The 22,384-nt window shown below is 33.7% G+C and overlaps 1 protein-coding gene across 1 annotated transcript; it reads right to left on the bottom strand.

Moving 5' to 3' along the window:
- Window positions 1-11,761: 11,761 nt before the first annotated feature.
- LOC132908146 (potassium voltage-gated channel subfamily KQT member 1-like) lies at window positions 11,762-21,827 on the bottom strand. The gene is made up of 3 exons (XM_060961844.1): window positions 21,451-21,827; window positions 17,112-17,291; window positions 11,762-11,940 (listed from the first exon to the last, which is right to left on the bottom strand). The coding sequence occupies exons 1-3, from the start codon at window positions 21,545-21,547 to the stop codon at window positions 11,762-11,764; spliced, it is 456 nt and encodes a 151-aa protein (XP_060817827.1). The 5' UTR covers window positions 21,548-21,827.
- Window positions 21,828-22,384: the final 557 nt, after the last annotated feature.

Genomic DNA, 22,384 nt, shown 5'->3' with positions numbered 1-22,384 from the left:
TATTCTTTGCTTACATGGTGTCCTTTACGTAATCGATATTCTAGAAAAGTCAGAAAATTAATATCTCATATTACGGACATAACGTATGGCACGGTTAAAGATGAATAAATTGTACCGAGACTATAGTAACTAAACATGATTTATTGGATGATAGGACGTCGAGTATGATGCATGTTTATACCCATACGTAAGACACATCGATTCCATCATACTTTCACAATCGCGGAACTGTGTATCGTTAATGTCTATCGTCAAAGACATGGAACTTTTAGAAAAATTTTCAATCTACGTCAACCTAATCTCTATACAAATGCTATAATAAATATAATGATGTCGACATTCTTCCTACAACCATTGTATGTCGTGTCTATAGAATTTCAAACTTAAAAGTGGGTCTTAAAACCGGCTTTTTGGTCCAGTGGCGTTCATTGTCAGCCTCTCACTAACCATAAAATCAACCATTTAAAAAAGATAGTATCAAGTTTAAATAGATTTAACCGGCGAAGGAAAAGTTGGAACTTTGTCATTATATTGCTTCGTCAAAATTTTCATTAAACGTGATAATATAGATCGACTCGTCCTCTTCCCGCCACTTTGAAAACTAAATTACTCTATTGGGTTGGCAACTAAGTGATTACGAATTTTGTCAATATCACCTAATGACAAAATCCGCAATCACTTAGTTACCAACCCAATAGATCCTCTGAATCCCCTAAATCCACCACGTGCGGATATATCAAACTACAGTGCGGTGCACGCGATAACTGTACAATTGTGCGCTTTTTGCAAAAGGAAACTTTAGTAAATTTAAAAACTAAAAGGATGGACGAACGCGATAGTGGCACGGACACGCGAGCACAAACCGATCGGCTCGTCGATATTGTGCTAGCGGGCACAAAGCGAATTCTTTTCAAGACGATATTGGAATCTCCCAGGCCTATCGAGCTTCCCAACGGCTAAATCACGGCAACGAGACACGTTGATCGATAATGGTTTCCGGTAGCGCGGTTTTTCATCGACGCGCGAGCAACAAACGCATTATACGCGTCAACCTTTGCAAAGCAACACCGATTTGAATCAAGCAATTCCGATCGCTCCTACTATCCAATACTCGTTGCTCTTTTTATTTGCAATTACAGCTACTGTTTCGGTACGTGGATCAGTACAAGCTGTTGAAGTATTGCGTTGACAACTAAGTAATTGCGGATTTTGTCATTAGATAGTATCGATAATAATTACTTCCTCAATAATTATTTCAAGAAAAACTCTACATCTTTACTTTTTTATATCCGTGACCTGGAGATCGCTGTTACAAAAAGAATAGAATTTGATGAAAAAAATCCAAAATAAAAAGAGGTCCATATTATTGTGCCTTTGAATATAAATTTTGTTTTGAGTTATAAGGTCTAGAAACAAAAGAATTATAAGTAGATTTCTATTGCTGTTTCTTGTAGTCTTCTTGGCAGCTAGAGCTACCAAAATTAATTTTTCAGCGATGTCCTTTGCTTTAAATGTATGAACGTGCTGCCTATTCGATTCTATTGTATTGTAACACTGAAAGAGTGGGGATGTGGTCCAGCATACACTATACCTGTACTTATACCTATACTTATTTCAATATATTTTTCTATTACAAATTCATCCACTCGTTCCTCTATCAGTCAATCTCAACACAAGCGGATACTGATTTTCTTCGCGACAAATTGTTTGCAATTTGTTTATCGCGGATGCTTTGACCTTTCCTCGTTTTTCTTTTTCTGTTGTTCATAGCCGTATCGACTACGCAGGCTTGCAGGAGTTACAAACAAACGAATCGTTTTCAGTAATTATGCAAACTCGTAGTTTTAAGAATATAATTTAACGATGTAGTTAAGTAGTTTTAAGAATATAATATAACAAAAGTAGGACGACGGTGGAAAATTGTTTCGAATATCATAAAAGGCATGGGATATTTTGTACCAAAATTTTGTTCATACCGTGTGCTTGCCGTGTAATTTTACGCTTTTTAATCTCCTATAAATACGTAAAATCTAGTTATCAGTGATGCGAGAGAATGAGATAATTACGCAATGGAATTAAAAATTAACAATATCTAGATTATGGATGTTGAAATATGTAAATGAAATATGGGAAATATGAAAACGTAATATGCCAACTTACGCATGATAAGTATACTGAAAATTGTGAAAATATTCTGGAATAACGAAGTCTTCGTTATAATCGCTCATTATCAAAAACCAGATGTTACAGAAGAAAAGAGACGATAGAAATTAACAAAATCTGCGAAAATTGTGCAACTTATAAAATTATGCGAAATAATACGCGAATCAATTTTTTGAAAGAAAAGACAAATCAATTTTTTGTAAAATATGCGTTTGTATAAGCAACCGAATCCTATTAATAATTTTTGTACTGATTTATAATCTTCGAAATTATTCTTCATAAAATTATTTCTATATTTTCACATAGCATTATCCTCATCGCCGATTATATTAGGTTGTCCAAAAAGATTATTTCGCTTTATAAGGAAATAATAAACGCACAATGTTTTTTGTTTTATATTAGTTTATTGAATTATGCACGAACATAATAATAGAAATAGAACGAAATGCATCATACCTAATTCAATAAAATAATATAAAACAGAAATTGTTGCTCATCTATTATCACCTTATGAAACGAAAAAAACTTTTCGGACAACTTAATATGATTATATTTATAATATAGTACATTAAATTTCATGCGAAAAATTGAGAATTTTTAAACATGCAAATTTCATGAAGAAACGAAAGAACGAAAGAGCGAGTAATATTCAGGCAATTGTAACAAAAATAACTTAAAGCATCGTGAAAACCGTTCTTCATTCAGTTTACGATGTGGGAAAAAGGCTGCAGTGGAAAAAAATTCATTTTAATGTTTTGTCGCTTTGTCAATGTTTATATTGGACTGCATTTCTTTAAAACTCATTCGTTCGTTTAAAAATTCATTCGTTTAAAAATTCATTCGTTTAAAATGTTACCAGGCTTTAACGTTATGCAGGAGAAACGCTCAGGCAATATTTTTAATCACGGTTATAACTACTCCTTGAAAAGCATAAAATTCAATTCGCTGAAAAGTAGAGAAGTTACAATCTTATCACTACACCATTTATCCTGCGACTATCGCGTCTACTATTATTGCAAATGCTAATGAATTTTTGAAGATGTTAACTCCCATCGTTTCCTTCTTTTTCGTATATTGATTAATAACTTTCTAATTAATTCGTGTCGCCTCCCAGCGGATAATTTTAATATCGTATTAATCCACTAGCGACGTTAAAATAATTTCACGGATAAAACTCTCAGTGTAACAAGAAAATGTCGTCGTGGAACGGCTGAATAGTAGTTGGACTGTCGTGTAGCATAATTATTTTAATATTTAAGAGAAACAGAGTGAGAAGCGATGTTTAATAATTGTCATTATATCATATCACTTTCCAGTTTCCAGTATCACTTTTCAGTTTAATAATTGTCATTATATCATATCAAACATATTACTTTTGTTCATTTTGACACTGTAGTTTCATATCCTTATGCACAAAGAGAAACGACGTAAACAGAAATTTAATTTATAAAATCCATTTCGAATTTCTCGAATTATTCAGAATCCGCTCACAGATCGAGAAAATTAGCATAAAGCTTCAAAATTTACAGTAAACAATAACAATTTCGTTGCAGTGCAACTTTAGACTTGTCCCTCTGCGAGTTATTTAACTTCCTGCGTATAAAATTCTCCAACTTTCCAGTTTCGTATTAAAGTATTCGATTTTTGCAATGGCCAGAAAATTTTCTCGCATTTCATAACTGTTTGCTTAATCGATTCGTATAACATGTCCTTTAGTAACCGTCACGTTTTTATTGTAGAAGATATTTCGATACGACGCGCACCATTAATGCATATTTGGTTAGGTAAAATTTATTGGAAAGAAGAAGAAAAATTGTAAAAATGAAAAAAGTCCACGTATAATTCCATAAATATCAATAGCTTATGACAAAAATAATATCTTAGCAAATATATTAGTTATACATACGCGTGTATAGAAAGACGGCCAGTGTCCTACATTTTCGAAATACTCAAGATTGATTCGTAACCTATTTAAAAAAAATGCAGGACTTTGATCACAAGGTGTTAATATTCATACACATACATGACGCATACATACTCTACTCGACCAAGCTATCGCCCAATGTCTAAATTAAACATTCACTCGATCCTTCCTTTTTCCTTTAAAAGTTAAAGGAAGGGAAGGAGATAAAAAACCTGGTTCGTTGGTCTGAATTCTAATTTATTCAATTCTTTCTATATTGACAATTTTCTCACCTGTATGGGACGCACGTAGGATCTATTATGATTTTATTGTTCATTATTGCATCAGTATATAACAAAATACGATACACAGAGGATCAACGCAAAGTTAATTCAACGTATGAAAGCCATAAAGCATTAAGGTAATCGTGTTGAAAGCTTTGCAACGCAATGATAACACGTTGCAATCCTACGCAACATGAACAATTTAAATTAAAAGGGGAAACCGCGGTAACCGTACGAGGAAACACGAGTAGCTGGGCCAAGCTCGCAAAACAGAAGCACAATCTAGCACAGAAGCTCGGATCCACGCGAATCTCGTCTTAAAGCGGTCGACTAGGGCCGCTTTACAGACGTCCTTCTCTGTTCTCCAACGCGGTACCTTGAAAAGAAGTAGGTTACGGGGTCCACACATAGTCGGGGACAAAAATATGTGGACAAAATTATGTGAATTATATACCTAAATTTTATTTATTACACATTTTATCTTACATATTATTATACATATACATATTTGTTATACGTTATTTACAATTTAATTTTAATTAAATAGTTTCGATTAAATAGTAAATAGTCGAAATAAATATTTACATTTTTATGTAAACAAGCTCTATTTAACAAAACTTCATTGGCATCCATATCCACGTATTATCCAGTATATATTATCCACGTATCTCATCCAGTACGATGAGACCAGGAAAAGAACGAAACACCAAGGTGAACGTGGAAGGATAACGTAGACGTACAGCTCTGATATTCATACGTATAGTTACAAAAGTGAGAAAATCGATATTAGTCGTTAAGCTGCTACCTATCCTATCCTGCCTCCTCCGATTCATCATCCGTTTCCCTCTGATACAGCGGGCCTTGATTTCGTCCTATTCCTTTTTTCGATGCCAACTCCGAAGCGTCCTCCAAATTTCTCGATACATTGTCCGCGATATTCATCAATATCCGTTTTTTTTTTTTCTTCTTTTCTTCAGTCCCTTTGAAACTATTCTCTACAGTAACGAAAATATTCTCCGCTCTTCCTATTTCGAGATGTAGGAACGTATACAATCATGTTAACGTTATTTAGGTATCCTACTCAGTATGATGCTCATACGTCGTCCCATGATTCAGAATCTCATGTTACGCGGTCTCATGTATTGTATTAGTATCTACCCATACTCAATACTGAGTTAGTAGCAGTTCGAAGATAGCGAAAATGAAATTTTCTTATTTTTGCACGCGGAAGATTTATTTCATAAATGAAATCCTCGTGTAATAAAGAATTTAATTATTCGCATTCTTCGATCACGATATCTATATGCGATTTTTTAAACTTCTATCTTCATGACTTCGACCTCGTGTTCTACAGATATAGAGAACTTTTGTATAATGTAAAAAATTCTTCGTAAATTGGGAGGAGAACGTAAGCCAAGGAACCACCAGGTTCGTGTATCCTGTGAAGCGTTGTAATATTATGAAATTCTTCTTAGAAATTCGAAATGTTATATTTATCTACAAAAAGTTGTCTTTTTTCAAAAAATAAATAGAAACACAGAATATCACCAGGCATATCAATAAACAATTATCCTCCAATACGGTCGAAAGTCTTCCACATAGCTGATGTTTCAGTTGTATAAATCGACATAGCAATCATGCAAATATGTCTAACGTTATAATAACACGAGCTTTAATAATTAACAGTAGATTTCTAGAGGAAAGTTTTAATGCACTGTTCCAGTTGGAAGAAATTATTCTGGAATTATAGTTTACTTGGGTAAAAGGTGTACAAAAATTCAATACGAGAGGAAAATTTCGTTCGGTAAAACGGAGAGAAAAGCAAAGTCGTGGGAACGTTATGGAAACATTTCGTTAATGGGAAAACAGGTAGACGATGTTGGCCAGCAAAAAGAAGGAAATTGCTGTCCAAGATCGATAGTAATGATTGAGCGAAACAGGCTGAATTATGACAGCGAATTCTGATTGGATCTCGTTAAAGAAATTCGTGTCAAGAATAACATGTAACAAAGGCGAGACTGTGTATCGAATGCGACTCTCAACTCGTTACATTGATAACGCCTAATGCAACAGTGGCGTGCTAATAATTGTGGAAAATATTTGTTTCCAGAGTTATTCGATACTTAACCATATGTATGATGTGTAGCTTTGAAAGATGTTTCTACAGATTGAAACGTCAAAAGGATAATATCCGTGCAGAAACGTTTGAGAAATTCATGTTTTTCGTGAAGAAAGAAATAAAGCGAAATACTTATTTCGGTGGCTATTACAATTCTAAACAACACAAAAATGCTAAAATATTGTATCCAGTTATATTCAAGAAAATAACGATCTTCTTAACCCTTGGTCGGTTAAAATTACAAAATTCCGAACATACATCCTCTATATGCACGTATGCACGTTTTACAAGGAATATTCCGTTTTGAGACGCAATTCTCGGTTTAATGCCGTTTCAAGTAAAACGAGCAACGCATATCGCTACCACGTTGCCATTAAACGACGTGTAATTTTACTTTACCCGGCCTTTGGAAGATCTCGCGAAATGCGCTGCACTCTGCTTGTCTATTCTTAAAACGATACAATGCATATTACGTATTTATAAGTAACTTGGTATACTGCTAGGAAAGAGATTAAAATTCAGCAACTAAAAGTTGTATGTGATCTCCCTCTGCCGTTCGTAGATTAATGGCCTTAATGCTCGGTTGATGTATCGAACGAACAGCTACGGATAGAAATTATACGATGCAAAAGTTCCGTAGAGTATTATTTTACATAATCTAGAGTAATATTTTACATAATAAAGATGCATGAATAAAAAAATTATTATTTTCAAGAGATCGTACGCTGTTCCTCGTTGTACCACAATGTGTTATTATGTTTATAACAATACGTTCCTCAAGCTTAAGAAACGTTTTACCGATAGTAAATCACGATCGGCTCGAAAGTGAATTAAAAAATACGTCGCAGAATTAATCTATCGGATTGAATAATAAATTCCTTCGTCTTTCGCCAATGCACTCATTTGAAAAACTATTGTAAAAAGTGTTTGACAGATATAAATTAAATACATTGAATGTAATTGAATTTTTTAAGCCATATATAAGGAAGAATATTTTAAACAAATGGGACGAAACAGTTACTTCTTGATTAGATAGATTTTTTATAAAAATGATAGGACTTGACGAGTGAACTTATTACTCAAGCTCAACATTTTTGTATGAAGAATCACCTCCTGTCCGATTGTCTGATATTTTCACCCTACCCTGTGTGAAAGCAATATCGTCTCAGAACCTATGCTGCGCCTGCTTCGATGAAACGAATGTACGTCATAAAAGTAGCCGAGCCTTTCTTTCAAAATACCCTACGTACTCCTCGATACCGCGTTGACCCTATTTCAGACGTGCTCCCTTCCAAACGACGTTCCATGAGGAAACGATATACTTTTCCGCGGCAGGCTCCCCCAGGTGTATTAGTATGAAAGCCTCGGTTATCATCGCTGAAACATTCCTCACGCGAACAACTTCTGGCCCTTTCGATGATATATGCGCAGGGGGCAGAACACCACATGCACAGCCGTCACATGATCCAGCCGTCATTTGAATAATTTGAATAACTTGACACGACAGCAATAGCGTACCACGAATAATTCCTCCACGATGGACAAGGCAAATTACTTAATTGCATGTCTCACGATTCTTTTTCTGCGACGGTGGCGGGCGATCGTAAAGCGGACATCGTCAGAAAACGTGCGATCTCGTTGGCCGAAAATTTTTAATCAAAATCGGATTCGCTCGCACAACTTTAGATAACTAGGAATGGCTTCGAATCTCGTGCATGGTCTGACGATTAGATTACGGATTTGTATGAATTTCTGGATTCGAAGATACAAAAATACATAGAATTCGCATAAAATGCAAAAATAGCTAAGACGTAGTGAGTATAGCTCGTAGCAAACAATTTATATATATATATAATTTATTATATTTATATATATAAATATTATATATAATATATATTTAAATATATATAAATGTTATATATATAATATTATATATAAATATTAAATATATAATATATATTTAAATATATATATTTAAAACAATTATATATATATTTAATTTCCCATAAAAAAATATGTAACATTTCATATGTGATATCAAGCAATTTTTAGCGATCAATAAGTTTTTAAAATATTCTGTTTTTATTAACAAAAATGTTAAACTTTATTAATAAGTTCATTCGTCGAGTCCTATCACTTTTATAAAAAATCTATTTAATCAAGAAGTAACTTTTTCGTCCCATTTGTTTAAAATATCCTTCCGTATATATGGCTTAAAAAATTCAATTACGTTCAACTATATTACCTTGATTTTTGTAAATAGAACAGTATTTTAGATTTTGAGCGAATTTCCGAATTCACTAATCGGATGTAGTTTCTTAATTTTTTGTAAATGATATTTCAATCTGAATATTACCAAGCGCTATCCATAATACACACTTACCTCTTTAAAAAAGGTCCATCTTTAATTTTTCTAAATAACATCATTTACATGTTAGTTTCAATACTTACTGTAACGAATCAGCTAATGTTCGACAAATGTAACTGGCAAATATTACTTTATCAATATTACTAATTCGAAGTATTATATTTTAATGCTAATAGGTGTAACAAGTGTAGCTTCCCTAATCTCGACATACGCATAATCACTTCGTTACAAATGTATGTAATTAAAGCATATTATATATTATTACAAGTAACATTTGCATGTTCCAACAGTGCTACAAAGCAGAACGAGAGCGAGAATTATTATCGCGAGAACCTTGTTCATACATACTCAATTTGCAACAACCATTGTAAGCCTGGCTTACATTAGTTACATTAACCGCTTTGTTACATCAATGAGTTACCATTCCCCGTAGTAACCACTGCAACATCCTATTTTCGAATTAGGGTTCTAACCGTTTTAATCACCAACCTAACTAGTACTCGTTATCAGTAGCTTATTTACGAATTTAGATGAAAAGCACCTTTTTTAACCTTTCGTACTGTTGCTGCAACGATATTAATAAATTGAAAATTGTATCTCGTACTGTTTCTAGTGATAAAAAAAAATTGAGAAAAGAACGAAGATTACTGTATAGATTTTTTGAAACAAAATAAAAAATGTTCGTTACGTAAAGAAACATATCAGGAATGTTACTTTGCTCTACTTGGATATCCTAATGCAACTTCTTCATCGAATATCTCCCTGAAAAACGTCACTCTATCGACGCGATTTAATTAAGAACCATATTCCACCGAAGGAAAAAAGAGGTAGCAGTATTTTTCCAGATAAAAGAAGTAAGGAAAAATAAACGGTTTTTCATCTGTCGGAAAATTGACAAATAGACGGACAAATATTTGTAGAAAAATTCTGTTTGAGGGGTAGGTTCAAGTAAAAAAAGCTGTTTTCTGTTTAATGTAAAAATCAGTGAGTCATCAAAGACATGCATATGACTTTCGAAAAGTATAAAACAATAGAAATGCTAAGATAGGATGTAGCAATAAAAACGTAAAGCAGAAGAATTATTTAAAGATTTTGTTTTTACAACAAATATTTACGTTGCAAGAATTATAATTCTGTGTAGTACACGGTATGGATGCTGTTAATTTGTAACGTTAATCTTTGCTATAAACATGTAAAAGCTTTTGTAAGAAGGACCAAAGTACTACAAATCGAATTGCAGATTTCTGCATAGACACTCAGTAAGTGATGTAGCCAGGATATTGATCAGACCAAGGGATACAGGTCGGTATAGAACACGCCATCTGTGCGAAGAGAATTCAACTTCCTAGCAAGCGCAATAAATCTTCTGTAAACAACGATGGAACTATCGATCCTAACTAATAATTTAAATTATTATATATTAATTTAAATTAACGTTTTAATCATTATTTTCATCATTTAAGAAATTCTAGATACGCATTATACTTTATACCATATTTTTTGTGTAAACTAAAGATATGCTTAATTTTAATTTTAATAACTAAAAGAAATTGTCCTTTTAGCGACATTTTTAAAATATAACAATAAGAAATTGTCCTTTTAGCGACATTTTTAAAATATAACAATAAGAGGATACACATTTTTACAAAGGATACAAGAAATATCTTCGATATTTCTAGTGTTAAGTTATTTCAACATCTTTTTCTAATCTTTCCAAATAATAGGTTGTCTAACATTTTTTGTTTTTCACTTCTTTTTGTAATTGCAGTTAGGAAAGAGGAACAAGGTGTTTCGCGGAATATATGTTTCATACATTTGTATAAATAAACTGATGGATAAAATACGATATGTATATCCCGTGCTTCGTGAAATACTTTATTCGTGCGATCAATCTTACGAAATACACCGTATTCCATGATATTTATTAACTGACAACAAAGATCGATGTGGTAACGTTCACGGAAGATAATATAGGAAGCGGGACCAATATACTACCGTTAATCCGCCTTTGACATATCACCACGTAAGACAGCATCCAAACGAAGCTGCTTGAAATACCGTGTCCTATTAGATTATTAATGTTTATATAAGTTCACACTTTTACGAGAGCGATTGATAAAATAGAATCTGACCGAACCACCCACTAGATTCTAAATATTTCAATGAATACCTTGCTTTGATCGTTTCATATATTTCTATGTAACTATTATTGTACGTCCTTGTACGCCTAAATTTTTCAGAAATGCATAAACATCCGCCGTCTATTTATTATTCACGGTATTCATTTATTATTCATTATTTATTGCGTAATGTCTTCCAACGTGAAAAATTCGGTTAATCGATGGAGAAACGACTCTTAAAGGAAGAAGATCGTACACGAAGAAAAAATTAGTTATTCATCGTGGAATATCTACGGTCAATGTTTATGTATTAGAATCATAGCACAGGCGAAAACTGCTGATTCAGTTCGACTAAAAAGTATTACATTTTAAATAAATGCAGGTTTCTGTACTACTCGGTTCACAACAAACTTTTAACCAGGTATATCGTGTGTCATTTTAATATATGAAATATTTAGTTAGTTCACACTTTTCTGCTACGAAACGTCGAAACTTAAAAGCTCCTATTGAAATATACTTTCTCGTACTTCACGTAGAGAAATTCCAAAATACCTATACATTTGTACTATTCTGTATGTACTACTATTGTATATAAAGAATATCATAGATATTCAGAAACTTGAATTATTTTATAGTAACAATACATATATGACTGTTACCAGAACGTACGATATAAGCTAAAGACAAAAGCGATAACGTATATTCCATAAGGTCAGAATTGTCATCGATAAAACGAATAACAATACGAAACATCGAAAGCATCAAAAACATCGAACAATGTATATATATAAAATTGATAGGTACTCACACAGAGAAGTGGTATAGGAAGCACTTCCAGCCAGTGGGACGCTCCAGGAAGTTGTAAACTTGGCCCTGAAAGGTCGCCTTTCCAGCACGCCGATGTTCCTTTACGTGATAACGACCCTCCCACGTGTTACGTTCGCCGCCGGTACTTGCACCCAACAGTAATCGTGGATCAACACCTGAACATTCGTGAAATTTCGTTGAATACTCCGAACACCGATAAAAGTACGGAAATTTGAAGATTCTTCGTCAGAAATTTAAAGTAACATTCCACGAAGCATTGAGTTTCCGCGAAGCTAAAGGATAGATACGACAACTGTGAAAACGTTAGACTAAGTCGACGTATGGTATAACGTAAAGGTTTATCGTTAAATCATTTACGTACCAAATATTTTATTTTCATACATTCTATTAGAATATTTCATTTTAATGTAATATTAGCGTCGTTTCTTTTAAAAAGTTTCTTTTAAAAGGATCTAATATTTTTTAATGAAATTCGTTCCGAAGATATTTTACCTTTCGTACTTTCACATATATTTTCTTTATTCATTGAAACTTAATTAATACGAAGTATGGTAATTTTATATGATTTAAGATTTCACTTATCAGCAAACGAATGGAATAGAAATTAAATATAAAAACGACGTCAGAATTTTTAATTCAGAGTTTTTAACTTAAATACGTATACGCGTATTGCAAAATTTTGAAAAATCTACACACATACAAAGATAAATTCTTCCTATTAAATACTATCAAATAAATATTAACGACTTAGAAGCATATATTTATGACACATGACAATAAATGCACATTTTGGTTACGTAATATATCACATATATATATATATACACACATATAAATATTTTTGATTGAGTCTGATGAAAATAAGTAAGTTTAAAAGTTAATTTCAATCCACCAGATGCACAAACATTCACAACAATTTGTCGAGGAATTGTTCGAGAAAATTTAATATCAATAAGTTTGCAAATAGCGAGATAGAAGTTTATACATATATGTATATAGTACTCTCACATAGACTAATCGACACCGGTTATGCATTGTAAAATAATTTATAGACATTGAGGTTTATAATTTTATTTACACACGAAGCACATTAAAAGAGAATTTTATCAGATACTGTTTTATGATTTTAAGCTTAAACCACAATTAACGTTGTTACGAGTATCAGATCGTTACATAATAAATATCAGGCTTTCAGCTATTTTAAAGTCATAAAACTTTCAATAATTATTTTCATTCGTGTATTATCTTGTTCGGAAAGCTTTGGTCAACTATTTTCTTCGCTGATTCAATAATATTCTCAAAGCAATTATACGTTCTACATTTTGCAGGCAACAATTTGACAAATTGAATCACCGACTTTCGGTCATTTTTCTGTATAAATATCAATTTGACCAAATTGCTCCGAACCATACAGCAACAGAAATCAAAAGAACTTACACAATTATTTTAAAAAGTTTATTGTTTTCGATGGTCCTTTATTTGATTAAAAATGTACATTTTAAAGCTAGTTGTACCTATTTCCGCATACCATTCGTCTCAAATCGCATTTTGTTTATGCATTTATGGAAAATGAAAAATGATATATTTTAAATCGAAGCATCCAAAGGCTTCGTTTCTTTTATCTCTTTAGTGCACTGATAAAATTATGAATGTGCATAAATGTCCGCAATCTGTTTATTATGCAACAAGCAAATACTTGGTTCAAATACTTAGGGGAAACACAAGTAGATTATTATTAATTAGTTTATTCGTCCGAAGATCTTGTTACTTGGTTAAAGCATGAGCCTTCAATACGCTAAATTATTAATTCATACCAGGAATTACCTACACGGTGTAGCTTGGAACGCATCTCCGTATTATACATCCATCCCGTATACATATAATCTGCATAGAGATCGTATTATGTTATATAATCGCATAAACTATTTACCATTTGTCAAAGCCTCAGATGTTTCGCGAAGCTGCTGCAAAAGCACATCACGAAGCCCATATATGAAATAGAAACGCGTTCAATGCAATCGAATCTCTTTGATAATTTACAGTTATGATTTTGTTCGATAAAGATAGGATAAAATTACGATCCTATTTTAATTAAAATACTTAAATCGAATTTTATTATTTACTATCATCTTCGTCGATTCTTAATAGCAAATCTTGTATTTACAAGAGTTATATCATCTAAGTAAGATTGATATCATCTTAGAAACGCTCCTATTCCGAAGTTATTGTTATTATTTCCATCGTTTTTGCAATCGATCGCAAAAATTTCCCTGTGCAACGTACGGCACTGCACACTCGTGGTAGCAGTTACAAAACATCGAACACTATATTACCGATGAACTATAATACGAGTTAAGTTCAAGTCGATTAATACTTTATACAAGTCGGTTATTCATTTATTTATTGAACAAAGTCGTACAAATGATGTTTTCCAACTCTTTTTGATGATATACGTATCTTTAAAAAACAAAGAGAGACGCATTAATCGCTCAAATACAAGCGATATTCCATGAGAATGTAAAATAAAATTTATGCAAAATTCTTATTAAGTAACCCAAGAATGAAATGCTTTACTCCATAAGAAATCTACAAATTTAGCAAATACAATAATGAAATTCTATCGCCGATCAAAAAGCAAATTGGTTGAATCTTTTTCAATAAAAATTCAGTATGCTGATTCAACTTACGTTTCTTATCAAAAAATACATTAATTTTTGTCGAGTGCGGCAAAGAGACGCCTGTTCGATCGAATGGATTGTCATCTGACGAGATAAAAATTTGTGGCTGCTACGGGACAGAATTGACGAGGGAGAGACGCACGATTGCACGAACGGTTCGATCCGCGCCTTTTTATCCGTCACTCTTTCATTAAAAACCGTCGAGCACGCCCACGAAAAAACCACAGCAAGCTGAACACGAACCACAGGTTCCGAGTAATCCAATTATTTGGCGAGTAAATATCGGCCACGTATGAACTTGAAGCGGACAGAAACAATCTGATGCGGAATTAAAGCGTGTCACCCATAAGGAAATACGATAGTCTCAGGGGATATTCGTAATTAATGCTGTTCGAGCCACGAGTCCAACAATTTCGAGCGATTTCTTTCTCAGGATACTATCGACTCGATTGAATTTAATGTTACAATGGCTATAAAAAGTATTAATTTTTCATGTCCTCTTGCCTAATTATAGTACGGCATATTTTATTAGTTTTACTTTTGCGTAATAAGTTGAATACTTGAAACATGGAATAATTAGTTTAAAACGGGAATTAATCTGTATATAAAACGACATATAACTGTATCTGAACTTTTAAACAATCGTTGACTTAAAAAATTCAGTAGACCATGAAACTGTGGCATTGTGTCATTTAAGAAATTTAAGTACATCGAAGGCGTAGGAGATTGAGATGTAAATAAAATCTTCAACTAATTACATCTTGTCCGAGACGATAAGATCAATCTTTCCTTCAAACGTAATTTGCAAAAGACAATGTGTTTTACATGCACTACATATTCAATGATCAAACTGAACTAAACACATGACAAGAAGTTAGATTTTCAAATGAAGTATTTAAAATATTAAAAATCCGATATATCGTTACCTACAGTGGCAAGTAATTTAATTTAACAAAATTTTTCTCCAATAGTTTGCATCATTTTCCAAGTATATCGTTCTTTTTCGATAAATTCTTTACCGTCTGCCATTATTTTCATATTAATCCGAAGCATATTCGTTTTTAATACCTCATCGTGTATATAATAAATTATTTATTAAACTTATATTGTTTGTACCGCAGAGCAGATATCGGTGTATCCAAAAATACATTCGATACGATCATGAATTTATCCACCTTTGATCTAGCGCTTTACTAACTTTTTTCTCGCACTATCGCTTAGCAACCTGACTGTAACCAGGACCTCACCCCTGAAACGCTTCCGCTTACAGGATATGACGTCATCTACCGTTCCATTAGGAACTGAAAGTAAGCCGATCCTTCGCAGTCAATATTTAAGCTGTACCTACATACGCCACCGGTGTCCGAGAAATCCCAACAATTCTTCGCGTTTCACCAACACACTCTATACTAAAATTTGAAGAAAGAATCATTTCTTATCCAGAAATACTATAGCACGGTGCATATTTGTTTCGTTTATTTCTAATTATGAATCTTCTCGATTTGATAATCTGTCTCTTACTCTGTGCAATCCTTTGTTCAATTATCTCGTTATGCAAATATCTTCCTTCCCATTCTCGCGATATATTAAGAAGCGTTTAATTTATAAGAAAAAACGATTATAATCGACCATTATGCAAAGTAACATGAATGGACGAAAAATGGTCGATAATTGTTGAAGTGAGTCTCACTTCTAGGAGAACTCTACACCTTCTCTAGTGTTTAGTTTTTGGCACAACGATTCTTTTTACAGCAGCTTCTTTCGTCTCTATTATATTGAGTTGGTAACGTCATTGGGTGGTAATGAAGCCGAAAGAGTGGGAAAACTTCAATACGCCTAACGGTCATCAATATATTTCGGCACCGCAGCAGTTGATGTTCAGTTAGCCACCGGAGAGTTAGGAGTTAAAAGTCTTTAATCGAGAGTTGTGATATCACACTACTGCACAAGTTCACGTTAAATAATCATCGTTTTCTGTTTAATCCACTGTATCATATAGAATAGAAACCACTGGAAATCTCAATTTCTAACATTCCTGATAAAGAAATCCTATAATACATTCACCCACGCGTTTGCTCTCTTTATTTCGAGATATAAAACCTCAACAATAATACGAAATACAAGGCCATTACGATTCGATAAATCAATTTGTAAGGTCAATGAAACACACAAAAATTAACACTTTACCGATCGATAGCCTACTAATCGGCTTTTTGTCGTCGACAATCTTTTTCATTATTTGAGCAGTAATTTGTTATTTAGAACTAAGGTACCTTGCTCAGTTGCGTTAGTTGCGTTTCTCTGTAAGCTCCCACAGTTTTATACCAATTTGAAAAATTTACCATTCGCGATAAACGAAAATAATGGTATTGGAGAGTCTAAACCTAAACAGAGCCGACGCCAGGGAGAATCTGCGCCAAAGCTGGCGGTCGGACGTGCGTATGCTGTTGAACAGCTAGCGATCAGTAAAGTGTTAAGAAGATAAAGAAGCTCAAATTCCAATGAACAAGGTTACAGTCGATTGCCATCTGACAAAACGGGCCGTGAAACTCTCAACACATTATGATATTAGAGGTAAATAGATATCGCAATATTCAAGTGCATTAACGGAAAGAAAAAAGGGAAACAATAATCGTGAACAACCTCACCTCCGCTAAAAGTATCATTGTTGTCGGACTGCAGCGTAGCACTCGTGTCGGATAAGGGCGATGGTGCTGACCTTAAATCCGACGGTGGTTCCAATCTCAGTAAATCACTTCCGCCATCTCCACTGCCCCCGTTTCCTTTTCCGACCTGTACAATCGTCACGTTCAGAGGTCCCCGGTTACCTGTCGTAAAACAGAGAAACTGGAATGAGGCCTGGACACCAAAAATACATCGTCTAGATGTTTGCAACGACAGTGCTCTCTGATACTACTTCAGGTCAATTCGTCGGCCAATGTATTGCGTGTTTACCGACTAACTTGCAAATTAGAACTTGCATTAATCCGACAAGACGGTTTCATTTGTATATTTTTTCTTCGATCAATTTATATAATCCTTTCTTTTACATTTTTTTATCTTCCTTACAGTTTCTTATCTCAGAATCTTAATTAAAAATATTTCATAAAGCTCTTTGTATTACTTTATAAATTACTTCCTATTACTTTATAAATTTTTATTACATTCTCGACTATGCGTGTAACTTTATAAATGATTATCGTGTAATTCACGGAAGCATAAAACGATGGAAAAATGATGAAAGCTGTATATACTGTAAGTGTAAGAAGAACTACGGATATTACAAAATTATTAGAAATATAATCGGTATAAACGAATTTTATCATTAACAAGCCAATCACTAACAAGTTTCTTTCTTTCATATATATAGGCGTGATAGTAGAATCAAGCATATATATCTTTTTATTCCATCTAGAATTTTCATCTCAAATAACCCAGTGATAATTAACCAAGAGTAAATTACTCGTTCGATAAATAGAAAATGAATGCAACTTCACGTATGCTGAAGTTACATATAGTTTCTGGGGAAATTATTATAGCCAGAGGCCATTTTTTCGATCGATACTGGCGCTGTAGACGCGATAATTAATTACCACGAGCTCGACTAAAAATACAATTACGTTAATGCGGTATGTTACATCTATATGCATGCAATTTTCTATAGAAAATGTTTCATCCTTTCTCTGTGGTACGTGAAGCGCGCACACAATGGTGTGCGCGACACCTTAGAAACACGTTCATTGAAACATTCGTGCATTCGATGAAAACCAACCAGCATGTATAATATCGAAAACCACCCTTGCATGGTTCTTGCAAGGTCAGCGTTGAAGATTTGCAAGTCAGAAACACTTCAATTATCAGACGGACGAACATCTAACACTCGAACGACTCGAACTCTCGAACGAGTTGGATAGGCGATTATTCGAACCATTTCATCAGCCGAATAGAAACGTCGAATAGTCTTGCAGAATCATTTAACATTTCACTAACGTTTTAACGTTCGTATCATTCGAGTTAATCCATCGTTTGGGAATGTCTATTTTCCACTCACTTTCCACCGTGAATCAGTCGATCAATACTAATTCGACGAGCAGCCAACCGTGCAAAAATCGCGTATCAATGCGACTAAAGACCTTTTAACCTCGGGAAGAGTAAATTCGCGACGCGTCATTGAATATTCGAAGATATCTTACTTTAACTAGAAAGTAAATCTGATATTAGATCGCCAGGTTCTGCAATTGAAACACAAAATTAAATCGAATATGTTTACATTAGTTTGCTTCATCTTTCGTGAATGCTGAGTTTATTAGTAATTGAATTAATTTCATTTATCATAACCGATTTGAAGATTACCGACAAAAGTAAACGAAGGTGCGTGCAAATAATTATACGCTCACGACGTTTCCCACGTGTTATCATTTTCGATAATATAAAAATGGCCAACAAAGATCGATCAAAGTACGAGTAGTGGACGGCTTGGAATTTTTTCCGCGTTATATTTATAACAGTCGGTCAACCGACCGACGTCGTTGACAATGGCAGATTATAATTATTCGAAGGAATACGATTATGAACGAGGAAATAGGTGATTAGTTTCTCGGGAACGTTACTAAGTGGCAATTAACCTTCGTTTTACCGAGCCTCGAGTAAGCTGTGTCAACGTTAAAGCCACTTAACTCTTAATCTATGCCTCCCCTGATTTCCGATTCAATAAATTATCGAAAATATCCGATGTGATAGAGTTTCCGAAAGAAAACAATCAATTCCTCGGAAAGAGCGTCGATGTGTAATACACTCCGAAATATACTTTGTTAAACTTGCTATCCGATGACTTAATGCTATGACCTTTTCTCTGACACAATTAGACATATAATATTTGTGTGTACGTGTGTATGTATATATATATATATATCTTCCTACAGGTTAAACTTACTAACCAATGACGTAATACTACGACCTTTCGTTGTTTCACAGTTTTACCAGGTCTCCTCGGGGATTATCCTTACTAAATGTTGGTAGATGGGAAAAAGAGATACAAGGGAATAAAGACATTATGCTTGGGTAAAAAAGAAGTAGTAGTTGTGAACGGTGACGTATTTCTAAGGGTCATGTAAGACAAGTAGATCAATGCTATTTTTACTTTCTTTTGCGATTTATAACAGGGATTTAACCTGCGTATGGTCAGACGTATTCGTGAAGCTGAGGAAATCGAAATCGTGTAGCTATCCGATACGAAAAATCCGATTACTTGTAAGACGTTTATGACAAAGATCAAAAATGCCAAGTATATGACTTAAAAAGTAGGAATTCTTTTAACAAGACCCGACTATAAAAGTTACACAACCAATACACGTTTATTCATTCGAGCCATCGTTACTCGTTGCGTTTTATTTCTCCTTCGAAATAGTTGACCATCGTGCCGAAGATTTCACGATAAATACGAAGAAACATCAAATCCTTATCGCGCCCTGCCTGTATAATCCGGTAGAATACTACTGACTTCCTAGTATATCGTATACGTAATAAAGGAAGACAATAAAATTTTACTGCTTAAACAGCCCTCGTAAAGCTCAGCTTTTCATAATCGATGACCAAATTCAAAATTATATCGACTGGTACACCCGGTGCAGGATCATCCAGATTTTTATGAAAATTTAACGGACGCTGCATAATCTCGGTTAAACGAGATTCGTCGTTAACGTAACGATTGCCCGACGAATTTTCCATATCTTGTTTGCAATATCGGTAAAAATTCTATGCTCTTCTAAATATCATCCAGTGTAAACAAAAATATATATATATACAAAATATTAGAATGTATTGTATTTAATACATTTATACAGATTATGTAACTCCATTTGCGTGAACGAAATTTCAGTCGTGCCTGATTAACTGAACTTTAACTGAGCTCCTATTATCTGAACTACTGCCGAGCATCAATCCATTTATACGAATGTCGAACAATAAGATGTAAACAATAAAGGCACGCATTATGCGACACACTCTCGTCATTCATTATTGATTATGTGTTTAAAAGCAAAAGCAATGTTTCGTTGACTTCTCTCGTACGAACGTGAACTTTCTATTAAACTAAACGAAAAATGATAGATGGTGGGGAGAAATAGGTGGACTTCTATTATGCGAACGACCTAGTTATATGAAACGACTAGTCCTCCGACAGGTCCATATAAACGAACTCTGTTGTATTTATAAAACATTAGTATTATAGGTAAATCCAGTTTACATGAAAGCTTAATCGAGTTAGAAATAATTTTACGAGAAGTTTGTTCTATAAAAAAAGCAATTGTAATTTGAAATCTTGCGATTAGCGTAGCCTACTCTTACGGTTTTTGCAATTAATAGGATCCTTCAAGGATTAAAATTTAAAATCTATCGAGCGGTACAAAAACTTCTTCACGTGAGTATTCGTTTAAAAATTGTGTGAGAAACCAAGAAAACAAGTAAAATAAAGATAGTTCTAGAATCAAAGACAAATACTGTTCTTCAGTACTGAGTAAACATTTATAAAACATGTGAAAAACGAAGAAAACTTGCAAAGACAAATTTACAGATGGACTAAAAAAAGTAATTTCTTCTTTAAATTCTAACTTTGTAAAATCTAATTTTGTGCAAATTCTTATATTATCCAATTAATCAATTTCTTGATTTTTCTTAATAGAGGAATCTACATAAAGTTAGATGAATGAAAGAAACAACAATGAACGTACAGTTTTAAATTAAATTTTGAAACCGGTCATTCGACCGAACCTGGTAAATTTAGCATTAGACTGCGTGGTTATAAACAAAGAATGTGTCTGATGAAAATCATCCGGAACCATAAAAGATAATAGAAAATTTTTCCAGAAGGGATACAAAGGTGGTACAATACGGAGAAGACAAAAAGCTCATAATTCGTTAAAAAGGTGTGAAAAAACGAGGAAACTTTATAGGATGGCAATAGATAAGATAAAGGGAGGAACGTGTTACCTGTTCTGGAGGGTGGAAGCAGCAATCCCTGAACCTCCTCTAGAGGCATCGCCTGTCCGTGATGGTCTCGGTAAGGTCGATGAGGTCGATCCTTCATGCCTCCTAACGAACGCAATGGTGGCGTTCGTCTTTGCCAGTTTCCACGTTGAACAACGATAGTAACGTTTGTTATCGGAGGTAAGGATCGAGGAGAAACTCAGGGTCGGGTTCGGGAGACTGTGCGAGTCCTGAAGGACTCCTGGCGATGACGAAGGACGGTGGTAGAGCGTCATCGCCCCGCCGTCGTCCCTAAGACCATGCCCAGCTTACAAAGAATCTCGAGTCGAACAGTTTGCAGTGTGCTACTTCAACAAGTTTGATCTTCTTTCGCTCTGTAACGATAAACAGAGAAAGTTTTCGTTAATTATTGGAATTTCAATTGTCACGAATAAACAGCGAACAAGAAAAAGAAATCGAGGGAAACTTAAAAAGAAAAGTTTAATTCTTCTCGATGGAATTTTACACGGATATGGATATGCGTGTGTTTATTAAATTTTCCATCGAAATATCTGAAGTTTAAGATTCCTTTCATTCGTAAATAATATTTGATGTATCAATGAAAATATAGAATCACAGAAACGAGCATTACAATTTTTTATATTTTATTTTATATTTGTATTATCTAATATTTATAGAATTTATATTATATTTTATATTTGTTTCGACAGTTTTAGAAATTAATTTTAGTCGCCGCAACGTTTCGTGTTCTTTGTGTATAACATGTTATCGATTTAATTGGCCACCTATTGTAATGATGTAATAATTATAATAATTCATTAACCAGGACTGCACATTTTCTACCATCCAATAATGGCAAATTGTGTATACATATTTAACAAGTATATTTCAGATAATTTAAACACGTCGGTTTTTTATTTATAAAGTTTCGTAATTA

The sequence above is a fragment of the Bombus pascuorum genome, chromosome 1 (genome assembly GCF_905332965.1).
Source record: "Bombus pascuorum chromosome 1, iyBomPasc1.1, whole genome shotgun sequence".
NCBI classification, from domain to species: domain Eukaryota; kingdom Metazoa; phylum Arthropoda; class Insecta; order Hymenoptera; family Apidae; genus Bombus; species Bombus pascuorum.
The sequence above is the reverse complement of the archived record's forward strand: the minus strand, read 5'-3'. Positions and strand labels throughout refer to the sequence as shown.